Source organism: Crassostrea angulata, chromosome 4 (assembly GCF_025612915.1).
Source record: "Crassostrea angulata isolate pt1a10 chromosome 4, ASM2561291v2, whole genome shotgun sequence".
NCBI lineage: Eukaryota > Metazoa > Mollusca > Bivalvia > Ostreida > Ostreidae > Magallana > Magallana angulata.
In genome coordinates, this window is record NC_069114.1 from 16,275,256 (window position 1) to 16,297,906 (window position 22,651).

At 35.9% G+C, this 22,651-nt stretch overlaps 2 protein-coding genes across 3 annotated transcripts in view; one reads left to right on the top strand and one right to left on the bottom strand.

Annotated features, from left to right (window-relative positions):
- LOC128181247 (uncharacterized) overlaps positions 1–11,861 on the bottom strand; it is a 29,993-nt gene extending 18,132 nt beyond the window's left edge. Inside the window, exons 1-6 of the mRNA XM_052849570.1 lie at positions 11,718–11,861; positions 3,776–3,904; positions 3,196–3,426; positions 2,025–2,925; positions 1,195–1,881; positions 505–937 (exon numbers count right to left, since the gene is read on the bottom strand). Of these exons, the coding sequence (XP_052705530.1) occupies positions 505–937; positions 1,195–1,881; positions 2,025–2,925; positions 3,196–3,426; positions 3,776–3,904; positions 11,718–11,861 (2,525 nt within the window). The remainder of the gene's footprint in view (positions 1–504; positions 938–1,194; positions 1,882–2,024; positions 2,926–3,195; positions 3,427–3,775; positions 3,905–11,717) is intronic.
- A 5,737-nt stretch (positions 11,862–17,598) lies between these two features.
- Positions 17,599–22,651, top strand: part of LOC128181248 (uncharacterized) — a 55,489-nt gene continuing 50,436 nt past the window's right edge. For both annotated transcript variants that reach the window (XM_052849572.1, XM_052849573.1), the window contains exon 1: positions 17,599–18,004. In XM_052849572.1, the coding sequence (XP_052705532.1) occupies positions 17,735–18,004 (270 nt within the window). In that variant the 5' untranslated portion in view covers positions 17,599–17,734. The remainder of the gene's footprint in view (positions 18,005–22,651) is intronic.

Below are 22,651 nucleotides of genomic sequence, written 5' to 3' on the forward strand. Positions count from 1 at the left end.
TTACAATAGTCAGGTGTAGTCTGAAACATAGAAATATACAATAGTCAGGTGTAGTCTGAAACATAGAAATATACAATAGTCAGGTGTAGTCTGAAACATAGAAATATACAATAGTCAGGTGTAGTCTGAAACATAAGAACACACAATAGTCAGGTGTAGTCTGAAACATAGAAACATACAACGGTCAGGTGTAGTCTGAAACATAGAAATTTACAATAGTCAGGTGTAGTCTGAAACATAGAAACATACAATAGTCAGGTGTAGTCTGAAACATAGAAACATACAATAGTCAGGTGTAGTCTGAAACATAGAAACATACAATAGTCAGGTGTAGTCTGAAACATAAGAACCTCTCAATAGCCAGGTGAAATCTGAACCCTATGAGCACATGAATTCCAAAACATTGCTTTTTAAAACTTTATCATTGCATTCACTCTCAAACATACAAGCTGTATATGTATTTCCTGCAATTACCAATCTTCTTGTTAGCAACTTCAAACAAACCTTGAAGGAATGTTTTTCCGTTTGACACTGCCGCCCCTGGTAGGACCCTCTGTAGCTGGTTCCCCACTCTGAGCACCATTGTCTGGTTCCTGTCTCGTATTACCCTGCCTCTGTATCTTAGCATACTCAGGTCCTCCGTTTTTAGAGCTACCATGCTCTGGGCCACCATTCTTTGAAGAGGAAGGCACACTCTTGTGCCAGGAAGGTTTTTGGGGAGGATGGAAGACCTTCGGCGGTGGGGGGAGCAGAGATCCCCCAGAGGCCTCTCCGTTTGACTGTAGCTCTGGGGGAGGGGGTGGGAGAATCTCTGCCTCGTTATCTGGGGGTCTGGAGTTGTTTGTGGCTGTTGGGCTGGTGGGTGGAAAGACAAAGTGGTTCCTGTCAACAGTGCTGGCAGAAGGAGAGGCTGCTATTGTAATGTAGGTCCCACCTCCTGTAAAACAGAACTCAGATTCAGAATTTTACCCTAACCAGCATAGCTTCAATAAATGGAAGGAGAAGAAGGTGGTGTAAAAAAGGATGTTTACACAAATGGATTGACGGTAATCTGTTCTAATTGGCATTTCAGTTTTGAACTAGTCAACCAACTGGAAAAAAATTAATCATCTCTCCACTGAAGATGCAATAATAGCATACTGCAATTATATCAAAAATGTAAATATCAAATGAGATTCATACAACAAAGATTACCAAAATCTCCAAAGGGTGACAGTGGCAGTGACATAGCTGTTGGCGCTTCATCATAAGCAAAGCTCCTGAGTGGAGACCTTGCTTCCTTAGACGCCTGCTTCACGAAGGCCGGGGGACTGGGTAAAGGAAGACTCACATCGGACAGCACGTCAGCATCCGACTCTAATGGCGGCATCTCAAAATCCATGTCGGAGTCAATGTCTTCGTAATTATTGTCTGTGCCTCTCCTGTTGAATATCTCGGTGCTTCCGTACATGGAACCATCACTGGTGACGCTGTACCGAGTCCGGTCTCCTCCAGATGGATGTCTATGACGATCCAGGTGGGGATTCCGGAGACGGTTCTCGGCATAGCGGGAAGGACTGTTCTTGTTTCCTTGTCTTGCTGGACTGTTATCGTTGGGATTCCTGGCGGGGCTTCCCCCCATGGGGCCCCTAGCAGGGCTACCACCCATGGGAATCATGAACTTGTCCTCCCCTGAGGGGTGCCTGATCCTATTCCCCTGGTGTCTCTCTCCAGACAAGTGTCTGGTTCTGCTGTCCCCTGAGATGTGTCTCTGCCTGCCATCAGGGCCGGGAACTCTGGGGGCAAATATATCATCGTCATCATCATCATCATCATCATCATTGTCATCAACTACCTCAAACACATCTTTCTCCTCTGGTGCTTCTGGATCAATAAATAAACCTAAAAAAAACCCCACAAAAAAACAATTTTAAAAAATGTTGATGAATGGCTATAAAAAATATTCTTTGACTAAGGAAAGCAGTAATATTTTAAGCATTTTTATTTCAACTATATTGAAAAATGTCAGAGATAAAGACACTAACTTGTAGTACGGGTCCTCCCAGATTTCTGCCTCTGTAGAGTCCCTGTGAAGCTGGTTAAAGGAATGTCCATGGAGCTGCCGTCTGGTTTTGGTGTGCCCGGTTCAACAGGAGACAGAGGGGGCTGAACAGGAGGTCCCCTGGAGGTCCCCATCTGTACGATACCAGATGTATTGTCCCCCACTAAAGACTTCTTGTCATACATGTCTGCACCACTAAACGGAGACTTGGTCCGCTCATCCTGTGGGGTTATAGGTTCAAGTCTGCGAAATGAACCTCTGCTGTGTTCTACGGGTGGGCTCGGAAGTTCATCTCTCCTTATAGAATTTCGACTCGTTTCTTGTGGTGTGGTCGGTTCATCTCGTTTGATTGAGCTTCTACTGTTGGTCTTGCTGCCAGATAGCTTCCCTAGCTGAGGTATCTGGTAAGGAGCTTTATGCCTTGCCGAGTTCCGGTTTTCAATGTCTCCGTCCGATCTCGCCACCGGAAGTACTGGCTGGTTGATCCCTCTGTACAATCGAACATCCATCTCCTGGTACGTGAAGGAACTCTCCGACTTCTTGTCAATACTGGCCTGGCTACCCTCAATCAAAGGCTCTAGTAGCTTCTTGTGGGTATTCCCCTCTCCATCAGAATCATCACTGTTAGGGTAGTCCATCACTGTATTATAGGATGGGGGGTCGTTGAGGGAGGGGTGGCGCTTTCTATGGCTGTGCTGCCTTGCGTACTGGCGCTGGGCTCTGGCTGAAGTAGCAGGCCTCTTTTGAGGCAGGAACTGTTTCTCTTCATTATCGTCGTCTTCATCATCAAAATGGTGGGACAGCCTGACGTTGGCCATTTTCCTGTTTTCTGCTTCCTCTTCCTCTGGCTCCTCTGGCACACCCATCAAAGTCTCCTCTCCATCCTACAAGCATAAGAATAAAGCAAGGCAATGAATAATTGCATATCTAAATAATTGTATATCATTAAATTGATCAGTCTCATCTAAATTCTACACGAAGAACAAGCCAATTATTTAAATTGAATATCACTGATCCCCATCCCCATCTTACATTAGAAAATTTACAATCACATTCTTTCTTAATCACTGGCTCCAACCTGACACCATTCCCCATCTCTCACTACTAATTCCCACCCTTACTAGCCCCCAGAGGTGGCCTCCCCCAAGACTTACCTGTCCCACTGACTCTCCTGCAGGGTTGGAAGACAGGTGTATGCTGTGACGTGACCGCTTCATCACGTTGCCGTAACTCAGGTTGTCCTGCTGGAGCTTCAGGTGTTGCTTGGAGCAATACCACCTGACCGCACACAGAACAGCCACGCCTGCCACAACCAACGCCCCCATACCGATCGCCGCAAAGATCCATGGGAGAGTGATTACAGAGCCGCTGATTTTTTCCTCAAACTGAAATGGCCAGACTAATTAAATGTACAACTTCGAGCCATTATATTTTTCTGAAACTGATATTGACATACAAATTAAATGTATTACATGGAGCTTGTGATCTTTTCATTGACATCAATTATAAATGTACCATGTGTACCAATAGATACAGAAATGTTTTGCAATGATCTTTAAAGAAATTTCACTTCAATAAAGGTTAACTATTACAGTTTCAGAAAATACAAGAATTTCATTTTTATTTCATCTCATATACTGGTTCATATGTACTACTTGAAAATAGATATTTGTTTTTGCATGTATGTTATAAATTTCCCATTTCAGACCCGTGCCTGAAAGAAGAGTGTCTTACCACTTGTATGAGTAGCCTCCCTTTGCTCTCTTGTATGGCCGACTTGACAGAATATGCCTCATCAATGCTGGGGGACGAGATGTTCAGTAAAACCTTGAAATCATTGGACTCCTTGAAGGTGACCGACCCCTGGAGAGTATACATAATAAGTAATTATAGATAATAGTGTGCCTAAGTACATGTACCTGTATACTACATGGAACAGGGATCACATGTCATTTCTAATTGCCACAGGTAGGAGATTTAGGTACAAAACAAATCCTGCAAAGAGGTGGCAAATCATTCATCTAATTGCTGTGAATTAAAATGGAGGGGGTACAGTTATCAAGTTGGAAATTCTAAAGAATCCATAATTCTTTGACAAATTAAGCCATATATGTATATTCACTTCGAAGACAACTTAACAATGTAATTGCTCTAATTTCGATAAAAAAAGCCTAAACGAAGTCAAAAACAGGGATAAAAGAAGGTTCAAGGCGTTATTTGGTGGATGTATAGGCAGGTTTGTTGCTTGGTCTGGCTGATTACATCGCCCTGCTCGCTGGCATTGTTGACAAACTAAAGATTCCCGACTCCACGCACCGCTGGGCCAGACATAGGGGGGTAAGTGGATCCCCTATGGAGACGCTTGGGTCATCCCCGAGGCAATGAACCCTTTTACGTCCTTTTGTCAAGCTTATGTAATAAGGGTATCAAGCTATCTGTTGATTTGTCAAAGAGATTTTTTTTTCTTCTCTTCTCTAACTTTACAAAAGCTACACGCTTCTAGATCAAAAGGATTCTTTTGTTTTTATACGACTCTTTTTTTAGTGTGTGTAAACTTCTACTTTGTATTCAAAATTGTGAGCTGTTAAAAAGAAGAAGAAAAAATGATATGACAATTTTCTGCACTAAACGAAAAAAATACTAAAGAATGTGATACTATTTATTTACAAACACCTGAGTCATTCTGACCGTAATACATTATAAGAAAATGTTTTCCAATACCCTCCACCCCCCACTCCACATCAACCCAAAAAATCAGTGGACGACCTGCCAAACAAAACAACAGAACAATTACAAGGCACATTACTGATCTGCAGTTGACAAGTGACAGCCGAAATAACACCATTGACCTTCGCCCTTCACCTGGATCGAACCAAATCTTGCAGACAAGATTACATAATTTGCAGAGTTTTTAGGATAACCATCTTGGAAGGAAGTTAAATTGGTTGATTGGAGCGATCATTTTTATCTTTAATTTTTTGGCAATGTTATCACACAGAACGCTTGAGAGCATGCTTTTTTCCCCATTCTATAACACACCAGTTCCTCTCAATGTCAAACTTACAATCACATGATGGTACTTCTCCCCAAAGATATCAAAACATGATTAGGACCAACCTAAGTTAATTTAAGTTTTATCTTTAAAATTTAGACACTGCTTCTACACCTTAATAAGAAAATGCGTGTTCACATACAAAGAATATTAATGCAAATTAATCAAAACTGTAATACCTAATGTTAAAGCTCTAAAAGAATCTAATTTGAATACACAATACAGTTGGATGACTTGAATTCCCAACATCCACATACTAATTCAAAATCTTTATTTCGTGAAAGAGTCTTGAAGGGAAATAAAACAACAGACACAAGTGATAATCAGGATAAATGCTCTCTCTTCAGTTTAGGGTTTCTCTGAGTTATAAAGCATTGATATTTTTTCATAAACTTGACATAGAAATTAAATAATTCAATTCCGATGACAAACAGCTTTACTGTTACAGCGTCCTAGAGAAGACATCCAATCAATCGCAGCTGGAGCAGACACACGGACAGACAGCTGAAGATGGATCTTCACATAAATAGTTTAAGAAGGTTCTATCAGTATGGGCTAATTCACTATTAAAGTCTGAATTTCAATGAAGAGAAATCTGTGTTTGGAATCTCGGTTTGCAAGGGTTGACCTTCAGTCAATAAATCTATATATAGTATTCTTTACTCTGCCAATGTGTATGTCAAACGACCTTATCTTACATTGGGGTAGAGGGTATATTATGTTTGTATGCTATCGGCATTCAAAAGTACATGTACAAACTAACAGTACACCACTTTGTAATTTGTTCAATAAACCGGTATATCCTTTCAAAAACTTCATTCCAAAAATGTGTCCCTTCTGCCCTCAAAATATTAAGGGGAACATCTGTAATACAAAAACAGGACTTGTTGCTGGTATTTAATTGAATTTATTTGTGACGAGTCTATATCAATCAAATCAATGAGAGAAAAGCCATTTTCCTTACACAACACCCCAATATTTCTCTCAATAAGGAAGGGGTTTGGTCCACAAACTTAAGAGAGATCATATCCGAGATCCATACCGACAGACAGACAAAAACCGAACAAAGGGCCCACTTAAACCGTCACCCAACTGTGTCCCCAGATTTCAATACATCCTTGTGGTTCCTGCTAATGCATTCAATAGGGCCCTGGAATTATATATCTTGGTCTTTTTGCATGTTCCCTATCTGTCTCTGGGATCTGGGAACATCCCATTGAAGTCTTCTGTGGTTTGAAGATTAAGAAAAAAAAAACTACTACTTTGTCAGGCTTCAAAATTCAATTTAATCAGAGGTACCATTGGGGGAATTGGCATTTAGAAATATTCTGTACGGTGAATGAAATGGCAAAATTCCTTTATTAAATTTTACTTAATATCTCTATTTATAAACCACTTATATTTTAATAATACATGCAATGCAAAACAATTATAATACCGGTACATGTGCATGAGTTTGGGGCTTTGCCTAAATAATGATCAAAGCATTGCTTTTGTTGTTGTTATTTTTCAAATATCAAATGGTAATTTTCATTATTATATGAAAATTATTTTGAAATAAAGGGATTCAATCATGAATTATGCAAATCATGTGATTCGAAATCTAAGTATGAGCATTTATGATAACATCATAACATAAATGGTTGTTATACATGTACTAGTAAATGTATATATATCAATAAATCCCACCCATTTCTCATCCAAATTAGAACGCTGCCTTACAAGGGTATATTAAACCATGGAAAGATGAGTTTTTAATTCCGTCTTTGCCACGACAAGATGCCTTGCGTAATTTTTATGATAAACAGTAGATATGTGTGACCAAAACACATTTACTCTGAATGTGAAGTCAACATTATTACCTTATCTCATTCACGATCAATTTTCTTTTACTTTTGCATTGAATGAGGGTATAAAATAAGTTAAATGGACAATTTTTTCCACCAGATTGTGCAGAAAATCATCGTAATTTTGGGACTTGTGCCTACACTGTCTGTTGATGAAAGGGATATACAGCTCTGCTCCAAATATCACAATAATTGCTTTAAAAAGACAAACATACTTATATTCATAGTTCAACAAAATCCTATAGCACAGATTTGAGCATTGTTAATACATTTATTAAATGTGGATTTGAACTTTTTCTGCCTGATAATAGAACAAGTAAAATTGAATAAAAAATAAATGCATTATTTTAATTTTAATTCAACTCTAACTGAATATCTAGGTTTTTTTCTTCTCATTTCCACAAAATTTGCGAAAATGGGAAAAATGTACAACTTTTTTTTATTGGCGTCAGTTACTTTTTGCAATTTAAAAGTTTCTTATGGCAAACGTTTCCGGATATAATTTCTGCATATTGAGTATATTGCAATGTAAAAGTGATTGCAAAAAAAAAAGCAAAAACTAAATTATCCCCAAAAATACTGGGTATAGGGTATTTAAATACAACAAGTCAATGTACTTTTATTTATTTTAATGAAAAATCCATCATTTCTTAATTAATTAATATACAATTTAACCTTATAAATTTGAAATATCACAACATTGGCAAAACATCATTCCTAATACATGTATCTTCTCAGCTTATATGTCTTATTATAAATGGGAATCTGGAAATACCAAAACTATTAAGCCATACCCAAGAAAAAATCATGGGAAAGATATGCATAATGAACACAAATTGTTGTTGTACTAAGAGGCAGGGCACCTTGCAATGCAAACAATATTTTGATTTCTTTCCATTTTTTACTTGTTGTAACAACGTTATTTTGGCACTAAATAGTTAAAGCCTCACCACCGATTTCCTATTGACTGTTGGGTAAATATTTTCCTATCGCTGTTTGCCCAAGACTAAATTCTTCCTCTGTTTCAATTATTTTTATGGCAACTTGGGGGAAAAAAAAGGCCCGTTTTTAATTCGGTTGTGTTTAATTTAGGTTTAATGACCTCCTCCCACTTTGAAAAATATTTGGTCCAAATTATACGAGAAAAAAATCTACTACCTTTACTGATAATCTTATCTGATAATGAATAATCAATTAAAGCCGAAACCCTCTGATTAATCATTCAATTAAATGGGCAGATCTGCCTCAAAAGAGAGAATTAGAATAACAAAATAATAATTTGTCATGGCGCAACAATGAATGAAAGTATGGTACCACCGCAACATGCACGAGGAATGAAATGACATAATAGCCTCTAAACACCAAACACGCCCAAAACTGCTCATCCTCCGAGAGAAAACGTGCATATACCCACGTACATGCTTACCACCTACGAACACCTGTAATGTGTACGAAAAAACCCTCTGAACATTAGATGTTAATTTACAATTTGTTGTTTTCAACCACTTACAACCAAAAACTATGAATGAATTAAAAAAGAAAAGACTGATTGGAATAATTTCCAAAACCAAATAAAAAATTAAAATAAATTTACGGTTCAAAACATGAAGCAGGTACGGTAGTAGACAAGTGCAAGCAAATAGCCTTGCTTCATGTCTTGGCATGCTCATAGGTTTTTTCAGTTCCTTTTTGATTTCCAGCTTTTATTACAATACACACACAAAAAAAAAAAGAAATCCCTCTCCTCTATATCTACAGCCTTATTACAGGACTCCTTCAAACTCTCTCTCTCCGAGTGGCAATGAGTAAACTTACAATAACAAATAGTCTTTATGCCCCTGGCTTCCAGATTTATTTCGCCTCTTAGGGGGGAGAAATACTAATATTGACCGAAGTTATCTATTGTACCCGCTTAAGTCAACACAGGATCTTGTTTGGGTAAAGAGCTTTCTATGTTTGTGGTTTTGCACGCTCAATGTTCACTCAGGTGTTGTCTGCATAAACCAATTTGTACAGAGTCCACTTAATTATAAAGCTGGCCAGAATTCCTTCCATTTTTCAACTGGATTTCAAAGACTCCCGGGAGGGATTGCATTTTGTGAAGAATCTTCTCTCCAGCTTAATGAATTAAGGAGCCAATTTATGCAGTACTTTGAACTCAAAGCGTGATCTGATAAATTGTTTTGACAAAATTTTTTTTCAAGAGGATAAAAAAAATTGTTTGAAATTATAACATAATGATTAACTTCATAATTAATTTTTTGAATGTCACCAATGAAGAGCCTGCATGTACTACATGACCTCCTCCGCAATGAAATCTTTGACAAAATGGTATACACAGTAAGTTATACAGACTGTTTATATTAAGGAGGCTGAATGGTCAACAAATTTAGCCCGTCAGATCTACCTTCAAATTTTAAATCTGATATTTTTGGTCATAAGCTCTAGTTTAATACTGAAAAGAAAAAAATAATTAGCTGTAAAAGTTGAACATTTCCTATGTCTTTCTTGAGAGCTTTTTATCTCTGAAAGAGGTTATTGTAGTCTGAAAATGGCCACTACCATTCCGCCCTCTATGCAACGATTTTCCTCTTGTTTATCTGATATAGTTATCCTGACAAGCTTCAGCAGACATGATCAGTGGGACTCAGGCTAGCTGCTAAAGACGTCTCCGCATTGTCAGAACACCCAACCTTCAGGAGACAGGGGACTTATCTTTCAGCTGCAAATGCCAGCACCAGAAACTTTATAACTGTTTAAGTTTCTAAGCTTTTATTGCATCCTCTTACTTGGTGTTTTATGAAATATTTGTTCCCCCTGTTACAAAATGATAATTCTAATTTTCTGAAAAGTCAAGTTCAAGGTTATTTATGGGTCAAGGTCACGGCCCCTTCAAACATAAAATACAAATAAAGGTTACCTCAACAACACTACCTCAAAATCTTAACAGTTTAACAGTTGAAAATATGCCAGCCAAATGACCGATTGCTTCAAGGTCATCCCAAGGTCATTTTTACAAAAAAAATTATTTGCTACATATAAATGACAAAAAATATCACTTATTTAATGCAACTGAACTTTAACGCAGGCTAATTTATATCAATGCCCAAGAAAACTGCTTGGTGAGGATAAAAACAATAAATGAATGTTAATTTTCTTTATCTAGAGCTTCACATGAACATGGTCAGATTTATTTTTTTCTTCAGCTGCATGATAATTATTTCAAATACTGCATGCAAAAATATACTGTGGTTCCAGGTGCTTCACTTTTTGAACTGACAGATGATAATGGGACATGCTTTAGGAGTAATATTACAAGTCTATGAGGCCTTTTACACTTGAATAAAAAAAAGAAAAGAAAAAGAAAGCCCCGAACACATTTGCAGTGGGAGACTCCCGGCTCTGTTTAGCTTGTGTGAGTGATGATCGTACATGGAGAGGTTGTCCATCTCCCCTTTACGAAGGCCTCTACCACACATAAACTAGGGCATCACATAACCCAGTGTAGATGTGGGAGACTTGTCTCGCTGGGCTTTGATCAGTGAAATAGCCTGGGCCTGCAAGTGGTGAAAAAAATAGAAGGGACGTCTCTATAAACCTGCTGTGAGCCATAGTTATCATTGCAAATCATTGGCCGAGGATGGGTTGACAATATTTGCTCAGGCCATGTGACAGCGAGTGTCATAAGGCATGTAAATAAACGTGCAGGATTGCAAATACATAAAACCGTCGCTGTATGTGTCTGTATATGTACCAAAACATAATATGTGTTACAGTAATGGCAATTATCCATTTTGGTTACTTAACAATTTTGTAATAAGAACATTGCTGTTTATTTTTTTTTGTTCCTTTGGGTTGTAGTGAATGTGAAAACGTGGGATATCAATCTGTTCTTTAAGAAAAAATTGCAACTGAATGATTAGTAAACCTATACTGAACAATAAAAGGAGAGTTCAGATTTGAACAAAAATGAATGGGCTCACTGCTACAATGTTTTTTTTTCAGGACTTAAACCATTTTCTGAACATGGTTATCGGTATGTGACCTTATCTTTTTGCTGCAATCAGACTAATTAATGTTTTGACCTTAATATAATTATATGACTATATATAAGGGTCTTAGTAATGAAAGTAAGTTAAATCCTTCATATCTAAGCTTTAACAAACATGCTTAATTTTACTACATTAAATTCCTTGCCATTATACCCATAATTACATTTGTCAAACTGTAAACAATGTTACCCCACAATCAAATCTTTAAACCATCAATTCAATTTGTTCCGCAATTATAACTACCAGTCATCAGTTTTCATAAAAATACTCTAAGAGGAGAATGTGTCTTTTGAACTTCTTTCATTGAGATTACAAATACGTGCTTCTAAATTTAAATATGTTGAGTTTTTTTACGAGAATTTTACCGGTACATGGCCCCATATCTTATTTTGTGATGAATTCTCTATAACATTGAAAAACAGAGGGAAATCCTAAACCTTACCTACAATGACCATTTTGTCTTGTCTTGTATGAGCCCTGTTATTAGGTATTTCCAGAAATCTCAAAGCATTAAGATCTCATTTGAATTGTACAAATGGCAGTCCCACACTTACAATGCATTTTTCAGGGTTTATATCACTATCAAAATCATTTTAAGAGACAAACCTGTATTTACAAGTCAAAAAGTCAAGACCTGTAATTCAATAAGCTTTCAAATTATAACTACATCACTGTGATTTTAGATAAATAGGTATTTATTTTTATATGAAGAGTCTTGTACTTACACTATAGTTTGTGGTAATGACCAGATCGGGGGTGGAGTTTTGCTGAAAGGAGGGTGGAAGGTTGTCCAGTAACACCAAATGCTGCATTGTGTCTCCATGGCAACACGTCACACTCCATAGCAACAAGATGGCTACCAACATCATGGTCTTCAACCTTAATTAGTAGAAATACATATAGTACAACAGATATTGCAATGCCAAAAAAAAAGAAGAGCCATTTTGTAGACAATGGCTTTCTTAAGACCAATAAAACTTTTAAAAAAGAAAATATGACCCCCCCCCCATCCCTCCCCCTCCAAAAAAAAAAGAAGTTTCAATTCGAAATCAAAAGTTTCAAGAGTTTATATTCAAGACAAAATACCAATCCGGCTGTATTGCTTTATACACTGTATGCACATATTGCACAGAGATAATCCCTGTCTTATCCCTTGGTTCCTGCAATATGTACAGATATGTACAGTGCGTTTAGTAGGGATTTACCCCCACAGCTCAGATATCAAGCCCCCAATCCAAGCCTGTGACAGCCCTGCCAGCCTAACTTCCACTCTCACTGGAGACGTGCCTGACCCCTGACTTAACCCTGCTTTACCCCACCTAGACCGGCTAAGGAAGTAAATGTCAATGATCTCCATTTTCTTGCTCTCACACTTAACTGCATGTTGATCTGGTCACATCACAGTGTGCTTTAAAAACATTTGGTTTAAAATCTTCTCTTTTGATGCTGAAACAACTTTCTATAAATTTTTGTTACCCTTTATCATGACAATACAAAAAGATGGAAGGAAAGGAAATTAATAGAGTGTAACTAACCAATTTGAAGCTCAGATCAAAATTTCATCGATTCTTGATTTTGAACATTGTACAAATCAAACTAGAGATCATTTATTGATCCGTGTGTTTTATATATGGACATATATCTAAATTGAAAAAATTCTATTTGAACATACGCAACATGTTTCAATGTTCAAGAAACCATTCAACTGGCGTTGCCTAATAGGTCAATATTTGACCCATATATTGTGACAGTTCCGAAAAAATGACTTAAAAATAGATATCTATATAATTATCAAAGTCTACAATTCATATTTTGAACTTGTCCTACGCCGCTCAAAGTTTGGGCTTAAGTCACCTGCAGCTTGAAAGCGGGGAATAATCACCACTTAACACACAGGGAGATGGGGGTAATACTGAAGGTCAGACCGCAAATATTGTCTTTGCCTCCGATAAGGGTGGCCACACTAATCTGCCTGTGTACATAAGTATTTGTGACGCGGGGTGATTGATGACTTTAATTTCACCATTATACCACTCACTGCAGTGGCCAGGTGAACTAAGGAGAAGTGATTCACCAGACTTTATCAAATTGGGGTCAAGGTCACTAGACGTTAGAATACACACCACCAGTTACTGTCCCTGCATTCAGTTTTAAAGGGGGCTGAATGGTCAACAAACTAGCCCTCAGAATTTCCTTCAAATTTCAAATATGATATTTTTTACCATAGGCCACATAAAATTAATTTTATATTCTCATCCCCGCCCTGAAAATGGCCCGTCCGATGCATTTTATTTTGAAAAAAAAATTGTGTGAAAAAAAATTTCGGGAAAAATATCGGGCTCGGTATACAAAAAATTCAAAACATTTTAACGGTAGCCTAAACACCAGGATTACTGTTTGATTCCAGTCATGATTGTTATCATAAGGATACAAATGTCTTCATTCATCAACAGTTAAGTTGAAATAAAGATTAAAAGTGGGTTTGTGTACTCACATTAACATTAACAATTTAAAAGAATAGATGAGTTGTTATTTCTAAACATGATTGGTTGAAAAGGTGTTTTAAAAACAATAATAAATAAAATCTGCCCACCCGCCCTATAATTTTGCAAATCGGGATGAGAATGTAAATATTACCGTAATTTCATGTGGCCTAAACTTTTAAATTAAGAAAAAACAAAATACTTTGAACATTTTTCTATATTTTTATACAAAGCTCTTCAATTATAGGAGATAAATATGGTCTAAAATGGCCATGACATCATCCAGCCCACTTAATCACACCAACTACAGGCCCATGCTCCAATTTAATAACTGATTCTATAACTTACTTCGGTTTAATTATGTCACTGAAGCCACACTTAATGCACCAAACTAACTCAATTCATTCTAAAGCCGGCGAATGCTGATACGATTGCAGTACATCCCTGTGAGCATTGAAGTCTTCATACCATATCCAGAAACCTTTTAGTTCCATTAAGATTTAGCATTGAATCCTGATAAGTGACTTGCAATTTCTTTATTTTTTACGAAAAAAATGTTTTTAAAAAATCCCATTCAGTGACCCATTGAATAAACTAGTAACATTAATTTATTGTATAAATGATTGGGGTTGCACTTTATCCTTCCATTAAAAAAAAATTACATATATAAGATTGTAGCACAATTTGTCATTAGCATCTTTACATCACATATACAGCCCAACTTTATTATCTCCAACTAGATGGGACAGCTTAAAAACTTTGAGATATCCAAGTATTTGCAATATAGAGGATAAAATTTTTTAAAAATAAGTGGTTGGAACTTACAAATCATTTTGCCATATCCATTGTATTCCAGATATCAAAGTTCAACTGTATGTACATCAACTGATTTACTTATAAACAGATTTGTTTCTTGGTAACCAATAAAACAATTGAGAATGCTAGAGAATTACAGATTTCAAGTATTTCAAATTTTTAATCCATTCCATGGAGACTTTGTACAATCAATCCCGCCACTGACACAAGGTCTTTTATTGAAGGCTAAAGCAGAATGAATGAAATAAGACAACTGCCTCAATATTTTAGTGTGAATCGTTTTTTGTTTGCAAACTACTGTATCAATATTGTAAATCAAAAACTTGTGTTCCTATTTCTTGTTTCTGGTTATACAACAGTAAACTCATATAATTTATATCATGTATTTGTTTAAAATGAATAATTGATATAGTGAAGTAAATCTATAGATTTGACCATAACCAAGTTTAACTGTATATAAAATATTATTTTTACCTTTAAAATAATTGTTTCATATTACAAAAACTTCATACCCTTTGCCTCAATTAAATAAGGAGTCACATTAACACTGATTCAGAATTGATTTTTATATACATGTAAGTGACAAATAATTCTTAATTGATTGTATTCATATTCATACTCTCTCTCTCTCTCTCTCTAATACACACATATTTATATTTAACATACATTCCTAAAAACTGCACACATAAAAAAAGTTGGCCCCAGAAATATTTGAATCATATAGTGACCCGTAATAAAGTCATAAACAGTCTGAGAGTCAAACAAACAGGCAATGTGTAGCCTCCACTCAATGAGTGATCTGAGTGGCCCTACAAGTTATCTGTGACCCAGGTGTCTCCTTACAGCACCACCTATAGCACCACTCACAACATGCATAAAGCTTCACTTGTTCCCGCAAGACGGCATATCGCAACGATCCTCCTAAACTATCCTCAGAACTTAGAGCTTGTTCTTCAGTTATGCAATGGTCCTACTGCTTATCAACATCATGAAAGTATCTCAATCTTTACTGAAAATAATGTCATAAAATTTAGAAACTAATGGGAATTTGATTCAAAATATCCATCTGGGTTCAACTGTTCATTCCTTGTAATTATCAGTCATCTGAGTAAATGATAAAACATGTATTAATAGGTACCGTACATGTTTTTATAAGATCCAGTGATACATCGATCTACAATACTTGATGCTTGAATTCTATACACCCCACTCCATATCAATAATTAATGTCAGTCACATTTCTCATTTAGAAAGTTATACAAAGTAATCGTCCAGGTCCACAGAGGGATAGACTGAAACAAAGTTCATTATTATATAACATTACATGGATACCTTTGAATAGTCAGTCTTACCAGTACATTTTAAAATCAAATACGACATTTGTCTCCCTTTTAATTTCTTTTCAATATACTTTCAACTTTCTCTATCATTTACAAGGGATTTTCAATAATCAGGTATTACATGTACCTTCAGATCTAGATATACCCAGGCATTTATTTTTTCAACTGTCCAATCTATAATTTCTCTTCTATAAAAAATGTGTGCTGAAAAAAAATCATACCTATCTTACAAACTTCAAAGTATTAGATTTTATTTTAGATAAACATCAAATCACTTATCTTTCTTGTCACTACTTTATTTCCTTAGAATCAAGCCATAGGGCACTTAAATAGCACTTAAATGATAAGTATAAACAAAATGAATGATGTGCAATTCAAACTCCCTTGTACTTCAAGCACTTTGAGAATAACAAGCACTCCTTTTGATGACAAATCTAATGTCAATTTCAGAATAAACTGTAGCCTAAATCTGCATCAACAATATCTAAACCAAAAGCATGAAGGACATTCACTGAGCATAAACATGTATCTAGACTAAAGATAAGTACATTGGGATGTTGGGACTAGGAAGAAGGGGGGGGGGGGGGCAGATTTTGAGATGATCAGAGTTTAATGCATCAAACGATCTCCAGATACTGTTAATGTGTGTATTTTTATAGGATTTGTTTTGTACTTTCCAAATCTAATTCTAATTCAAGGACCCATAAAAAATTTGCAAAGCTTTAGTTGTCAAAAAATTCACCTCCCCCTCTGTATTAAAGCAGTTAGCGTTAAAAATAAGAGAAGCATTAATTGCTTTATCACATACATGGATCTTTAATAATTATGTTTATTTGCTGGTCACTGTGATATGATGCTGCTCAAAGTTTATGAACCAACTCCTTTTTACACCTCAATCTTTGATAGAAAATCTTTCCACTTTCCACATTTAGTGATTGATGAAATTATTGAAAAATAACATTCTTATTCACTCTCTAATTTTTCTTATTATAAACAGAAAAATTATCACAAGATCATTCAAAGCAAATATACAGTAAAGTTGTGTAATTCAACCCCCAAAATTTTCTGCAGTTAAAATTTGATTGCCATTATATTTAATATCTATATAAATTATAAATATTTTAAATGATCATGGTACATTTTTTCAAGAAATGTCAGGTCTATAACATAATCCACAGAATTGAAAATGAAACAATGTTATTGTATGATAAAACTTTACAGCTGTGTAATACTGTAATGTTTTTAACGATTTTCTATTACATTTCATTATGATCATTAGAGGAACTACGGTATTAACCACTTTTTCACGTGTTTTTTGGAAACACGTGGATCATACCCCCACCGTAGAGTAAAATCCCGAATCCGCTCGTAATATGTATAGAAAACTAATCCATGTTTTCATTTTGTCTTCACTTCATTTAATTAAACACGCGTTCCAAGAAACTACGAGTACGTACGATGTCATATTTAAACGAAACGAGAGAGTTGACATCGAAGTCTTACACATGATAAACCCCCGAAACGCGCACCTGTTGAATCTATAACGATATTGAACAAAATCTCCTCACCTCTATCGACTAACATGTTGTCATGCCCTTTTTGATACAGAAACTGCCATCCATCGTTGCCTGCGATGCATCCAGAATTTTGTCTAACCTTTAACAAGTGTGTCACTGTTCATGTTTTCCAAAACTTTTTGGCTGTTGTGTTTACCACTGTCTGCGAATGCCCCCCTCGGCTAGAAAAGTTTAAATTTATAAAGACCGAATCCAGTTTCGACGAACTCTGTCACAAATTAAAAGACTGTGCATCTAAATAATGTTTCCATATATACATGCTTCATTTCGGAAGTTTTAACGAAAAGTAAGAATAAACTTCCATATAAAGTCACTAAATTTTCTACTTACAGGGGAGTTATACCTGAGCACAGCATTGCCAAAATAGAGCCTCTGGGTCAACGACACGCTTTTCACACTGGTTAAACATGCAGTGAACGGCTTACACGGGCCGTTTAGATAATATACAATCTGCAGTAGTTAGTGAAGTTTAAGATAAGTATTGCTTCGTGGACCAGTGATCAACAAATGTTGATTTAGAATTCAGATGATGATGGTGCTATTTCAAGTTGTCAAGGCATGGATCTTAGTCCTGATCGTAATTTTCAAAACAGTTCGTGTAAGTTCAAAAAGTGACTTGAGCAGCGACCAATATGCCACACACTCCAAAGCACACCTGGAATATTTATCTGTTTCTTTGGAGGAAGAACGGAAGATTTCTGAAGATGGCCCACCAAAACTCGAGACGGTTGGAGAGACCCTCGTTGTACCCCATTACGACAAATTTGTTAATCTTGATTTAATTTTTAATTCTAAGGTAAGTACAAATTATTAAAGACCCTGTTTAACTACAGGGGATATTGACCATCAGTATTTTGAAAGTGATTGCCAAAATCACTGTGAAACCAACGTCAAAGGGGGTGGCAAAAATATTGATACGTCTGATTGTATAAAACTTTAAATATTATAAACCTCACCTGAATACAGGTACACTACTAGAAGATAGTGCTTGTCAATACACACACACACACACTTTTTAAACATTTGCATTTTTTGCTCTCAAAGACCTTGACAACACGGGGCATGTATAACAGGACAACTGCTTTAAGTGCTACACTTTTTTCAAAGCCTTGAACACCTTGGAGAATTTAAGTATCATTACCGATTCATTAACCCTCACCCCCCCCCCTTTCCTCCCTATCTGAGATTTTTTTTTTACATTATTCCAATATAGCAAAAAATGACAGGCTTGAAAATATGATTTTTTGCATTGAAAATTGCTCAAATATAGTAATAATTTTGCTTCAATTCTTAATCAACTATGAACATTCAGGAAATTTTGATAAGATACATGCTGTAAAAGAGAACCTGGGTAGCTTTTGTAGATATACACCAGGACAGTATTTTACCTGGTACATATATAAACATAATAAATTACTCTCAGTGGTGGCTAAAATAAATAAGAGTGCAGCATAAAGAAAAGACCAGTTTGCCTTCTGACGTATGTAGTACCTTTTACTGGTAAAAAAAAAAATTCCTGACATTTCAAAAAGTTTGCACGTGTAATGATAAGGTTGTCATTCTGGCTAATGTCTCGGTGCTCGCTGCAAATGGGCCAGTAATTCCTTCTCTCTCTCTCTCTCTTTTTTAAACTATGTGGAAAAGTTTCACTTTTCCCACGATTATTAATTATAGGCACGCAAAACATGAAACTTAAGGAGCAGGCTGGATCTGTAATACAAAAAAGATGTGGCAAGCTGTGAAAACACTGTGAATAAAAAAAAAGTCATAACACTGAGTTTAAAATTTGGATCTTATTAAAACCACAATACAGCATATGATTTGAGTTATATTTTATTTAACTTAGCACCAACCTGTTTGATGACAAGCAACTTTTTTTTTTTTTTTTTTTTTTCAAAATTTAACAAATAACTGTCTTTTGAATATCTGTCTCTGCTGTTTTTGAATGTGAATATCTGAAACTACCATGTTAAACTTCATTTAATATTTATAATGTTGTATGATTGTGATATGTGTTCTTTGAAATTGGTTTCAATAATTTAAAAAGGATATGAAATTATTGATGTAACAAAATAACCAAGACTATGGGGGGAAAATATGTAAAATTTATATGGGGAAAAACCTGTATGGAACTGACTTACAATGGTTGTATGTGAGAAGGTGTGATGGTCGCCTGCTCGGATGTGAGGGTTTTCTCAAGGTACCTACACTGTTAGTTTCCTACCTCATCATAAACCCCATCTAGCAAACATCCTTGTTGACAACAAGAGATAGAAATCTAAGTTATAGATCTTGTTTGTGGATCTTTGTAAAGTAAATAAATTTCAGTTAAACTTATTTATATATAGAAATTTAATTTTTTAAAATAATCGTAAGTAGTTGATACGTGGACATCTTTTTTGTGTAAAACGTGCCTTTTTGAAGGCAAAATTATTCAATAAGTACAGCAACAAATTTTTTGTTTTGATTCACTGAGTTACAAAGAAAATGGAACTATACTACTCACAAAATAACAAAAATTTGGGGAAAAAACCCTTACAGAACGGTTGAATGTGAGAGGGTATGATGGTCGCCTGCTGAACTGTTAATCCCCCCCCCCCCCCCCCCCCCAATACAAGAATAATGTAACTTTGCTTAATAAGAATGCATATCCATGGTTCTACGTTTTGATCAGTTACATGAATTTGATTGATTGTTAAAATCTGTGCTTTGATTTGTGTGCCAAGTCATGGTGACATAGCATCATTTCAATTTAAAATGCAAACATATATGCAGAAAAAAAAGAGAAAAAAGTTTGATAATGTTCTTGTATGTAGGTAGTTCTCATTAATTTGACAAAGAAGGGAGAAAGTGTTTTAATTCATCTCCTTGCGACTCGAAAGAAGACAGGCTTGTGGCCTACAAAGCATTTTACCCCATGTTGAGATTTAAATTCAAAGACATGCAGTGTTGAAATACATATATTCCATGTGTATTTGCGTATGCAAGCCTAAAAAGTGGTGTACAGAAAATGTCCATTTGGATCAAATTTTGTCTTCTTCTTCCATCGCTAATTTTAATCGTTAATTTTTCCTTTTTTGTAAAACTGCATTGCATGACCCTCTCCCCACTTCACTATTATCCCTTTCCCCTCAGCTACATAACATTTGAACAATTTAACCCTATCCATTGTCTTAGAAGTTGAAAATGGTCAAAGGATAAGTACAATGTATATATAATTACAACAGTTTGGAATTTTAGTGGTATAAGATCTTGTGAAATCAATGTGTAAAATGGGGCACCTCAGCACATCAGAAATACAGATGGCCACATGCAGTATTCATAAAAATTTGAACTTTAAAAATTCTGTGTAAACTACTGTAACATGAGGAAATCCAGCATGCCGGGTTTTACTTTAACAAATCAGTGTTTATATATGCTATTATTTGTTAAATGATTCATGAAATTGGACATTGCCTAAATTTTACCCAAATTTATTTAATGACTGGGTGGGGGGGGGGGGGGGGGGGACTTTTGTTTTCCTCTAGCAGGCAATGTTGTATTTTTATCATTGATATCCATAGTTTTAAGAAAATACACAATGATATTAGTTGAGAAACTTTAGAATAACACTTTCATCTTAGTACATTGTATACTTGATCATACTCCTATGGTGAAAAAGTAAGGTAAAATTCCTACGGTAATGTAGACATTATGGCTTCAAATTCTATACAATATCGTGACAAAATCCTTCATAGTGCATGTGCAGCCAATATTCAACACAGATGAGAAAGACAGTGAATTTAACATCCTTTGTAACCCATTATAAAAAGATAAGACCCACTGAAGCACATAGGCCATGCTTATCTGGTTTTAAAAAGCACCCATTGAATGGGTCAAATTATAGAGAGAGAGAGAGAGAGAGAGAGAGAGAGAGAGAGAGAGAGAGAGAGAGAGAGAGAGAGAGAGAGAGAGAGAGAGAGAGAGAGAGAGAGAGAGAGAGAGAGAGAGAGAGAAACTTCATCAGCTAGATCAGTACAACAAATAAGGTGGCTGATTTTGAAGGGAAGGTCTGTTGGGTTCAGGTTTGTTGGATGAATGAAGGTTCATGGGCGTATGAAAGAAACTAGCTACGCCCTCCTGTGCACCCGTCTAAGAAAGCTTGGCTTTGCCTTAAGATTTAATACAATGCTGTCAGTATGCCTACATTTTGTTATCCCCTCACAATGTAATTTCATTGATGAGCTACAGAAAAGTGATGGTTCACAGGATGCGCAGTGAAACACACTCTTGCTATACTGTCCTCAATTACAGCTTAAAATGGGGAGGGGGGGGGGGGGTAGGAAGCAAAGTTACTGCCATTTTTTTTTTTAAGATAATTAAAATGTTGAAATATACTAACCTGGCAACTTACTTGATAGCACATTTAAAGTTCTAAGTCATTTTACTTGATAGCACATGTATTTAAAAATTTTAAGTAAGATCTGACAAGGTAAAACCCTACAAATCTGTCTTTTAAATTTAGCAGCATTCTATCTTATTAGGGGAGGGTCGGTAAAAGATACATATGGCCAAGGCTAGAAAAACACATACCCTTATCTCTTTCTGTAGACACGTGTTGTGTAAGACAGAACCCCTTTTTATCAGAAGTGAAGGTTTGGACAAATGAAGCTGATGTTGTACATTGTAAAATGTTAGGTGAAACCCTTAAGGGGAGAAAAAAGGAGAGCTATAAAGACACTCTTCTTTATGGACTACCCTCGCGGTGACACGAGACTGAAATCGGACACATCTAGTCGTAGAAATTGATAAGATAGGTGTCTTTTTAAATTTCAGTTTGAATGGTCCCATCTGTCAACTGGGTTTTTGAAATACACAACAAGGCAAGAACATCATAACGATAAACAACTTGAACTTTCCAGCGTGGATTTTTTTGAATTTCAATTAGTTTTTTATTTCTCCCATGGTCTTTAAGTTTCATCCTGTTGGCGTGTATATAGACAACTGAAAGGGAGCACCATGAGTGTCAGTTGAAATTTTGTATTTTAATTTATGCACATATTATCAAGTTCTAATCTGTATCTCAGGTGTGTGTCTACACTTTTACGAATTTCAAATTTTTTTTTTTACGACCACTTTCCTCATGCTATTTCTATGCTAAGATTTCTTTTCCGTAAGGTGCGCTTTAAAAGATATATACCCGTATGACACATGCACATGAATTAAACGTTGTGCAAAATCATTTCTGTTTGCTTTTTGATAAGTTTATGTACATTATTTATCAAGTTTTGTTGAGTAACTCAACCCTGCCGTTAATGAATTCAGTACAAATCTTGAATGAATTGAGCCGACTTAAAACCATTCATTTTTTGAATGACGTGTAATTTAGTCGCTTTTTATGCATATCATTTGTTGTGTTGCAAGGGCTTATATGATTATTTTTTAAAGGATGAGATTTGTTTAT